Genomic DNA, 2111 nt, shown 5'->3' on the forward strand with positions numbered 1-2111 from the left:
TCAGATCCCCGAGGAGGGCACCCCCCCCCACCGGGTCAGGGGAGACGGAGATAAACAAAGGTCGCAGCTGGCGAGTGTGGGTGCTGCTCAGGGGAGCAAGGAGCTGCCGTGAGTCCAGTCTGGTCTTTGGGATGTGATTTATTTGGGGGTTCTGGGATCTGTGTCCAAACGGGACTTCGGGATCTGAATTGGGATGCTGGGATCTGCTCTATGTTGGATTTGGGATGCTGGGAACTGATTCAAGTTGAATTTGGGATGCTGGGATCTGCTCTGCATTGGATTTTGGGTGCTTGAATCTGAGGTTCTGTGATCTGACTCCTGTTGAATTTGGGGCACTGAGCTCTGCTTCTTGTCTGAGCTGGGCTTTGGGGTTGACCTTGTGCTGGATCAGGGAAGGTAGAATCTGCTTAGCGTCAAATTTAGGACACTGGAATCAGCTTTGGTGCTAGATTTGGAATTCTGGATCAGCTTTATGTTGGATTTGGGATGTTGGATTTGGGATGTCGGGATGAGCTGTGTACTGGATTCAGGATTTTGGGATCAGCTTTGTGCTGGATTTGGGATCAGCTTTATGTTGATTCGGGATTCTGGGATCTGCTTTGCATTGGATCCCAAACAAGTGTCAAATTCAGCACACCAGGATCAGCTTTGTGTTGGATTCAGGATGTTGGGCTCCACTTCCCAGCGCGCGTCACAACCGCATGTGGACAGGGGCCATCCCCGCACCAAGCAGCCCCGAACGCATCAGTCCGTCTGTCACAACTCAACGTGGTGCTGCTCCGCTTTGAAGACCTCTCCGGGCTGCATGAAGATGCCTTCCATCACCTTCCAGTAGTTATTCTGGCTGGAGGTGGCCATACCATGCACCTCCCTCTGCCCGTTGATGGGTCGCCCATATTGCTCGCCTGTCACCGAGAGGAAGACGTCGGTGGAGGTGTGCTGGAAACGCACCTCGCTGTCCCGTGCCCAGTAGGTCCCACTGCACAGCACTGTCCAGTCGTCCAAGTAGTCGCCCTCACCATCCTCCCCAAAGGCGCTCACCTCCTGGAGGAAAAAAAAAACCCTCAGTTTTAGGGCTCGAGTCTTCGTATCACCTTTGTGTCAGAGAGACAGAGAAAGCACAGCTCTCTGGGGGTGCTCAGATTTACAGGCTGCAAGTTTTGAGTACTGATTCATTAGCAATCGCATTGACCCAGAGCTATGCAGGTGTCTCAAAGGTGCCACAGGATGTTGATCTTGTATGGGGGATGACATGAGATGGGGGAGGTAGAATGTCTGGCTGGCCCTAGAGGCCAAGACAGGGATAGGTTGGGACTGAGGACTGGGAAAAACGGGCTGGGGGACAAGGTGGGGCTGACAGGGATCTGTTTTGGCCTGGGAGAACCTTGTAGGTCCCAGGTCTTGAGGTGACGAATGGGGGTTGGTTGGGGACTAAGTGGGGCTGACAGGGACTTGAGAGAGCAGATGGCAACAAGCGAGACACAGAGCCTGGGTGACCCAGTATGGGCCTGGCACGGACTGCGGAAAACCCAGTAGGGACCTGATAGCAACAAGAGGGACCCGGCAGGGACTGGAGCACCCAGCATGGTCTCAGTATGGCCTGGGAGAACTGGCAGGGACCAGAGAACAGGCTGAGCCTGCAGACCCTCGATATAAGAGGTGCCTATTTGGGGTATGGCACACGAGGGCTGCTCCCGGGGCGCAGGGCCGGGCCGGTACCTGATTGCCAGAGAGCGGGGAGACGAAGTTATGGCTGTGCAGGTTGCGGCCGGTGCCCAGGTGCGTGAGGCGGATGGCCTGCCCGCAGCGCACCGGCTGGCCCCGCTCGCACACAGCGGCCGTGCGACCTCGCACCCTCCAGTAGCTGTTCCCATCATCCGCCGCCGACACGCCGGTCACCGACTGCTGCCCGCTGCCTGCGGGAGAGAACGGCGGTCAGGCCCAGGACCCGCAACAAGACCCCGCTATACCGAGAGGGGGAGGAACGAAAGCCATTACCGGAGCCGTAGCGTACATCGTGCGAATGCAGCCGAACGTTGTGCCGCACGTTGAGCAGCTTCACCACCGAACCGCACGTTACAGGCCCGGAACCGGACCCGCCACCCCGCGCC

General features: G+C 57.4%; 1 protein-coding gene across 1 annotated transcript; it reads right to left on the bottom strand.

The window, feature by feature from the left end:
• Nucleotides 1–120: 120 nt before the first annotated feature.
• On the bottom strand, nucleotides 121–2110 carry SDF2 (stromal cell derived factor 2; the record flags this gene model as incomplete). Its single annotated transcript, XM_010721872.3, has 3 exons — nucleotides 121–1044; nucleotides 1720–1916; nucleotides 1999–2110. Coding segments are annotated over 3 exons (597 nt in total), but the record flags the coding sequence as incomplete, so codon positions are not given.
• Between the last annotated feature and the right edge of the window lies 1 nt (nucleotide 2111).

This window comes from Meleagris gallopavo, chromosome 21, assembly GCF_000146605.3.
Source record: "Meleagris gallopavo isolate NT-WF06-2002-E0010 breed Aviagen turkey brand Nicholas breeding stock chromosome 21, Turkey_5.1, whole genome shotgun sequence".
In the NCBI taxonomy this organism is placed as follows: Eukaryota; Metazoa; Chordata; class Aves; order Galliformes; family Phasianidae; genus Meleagris; species Meleagris gallopavo.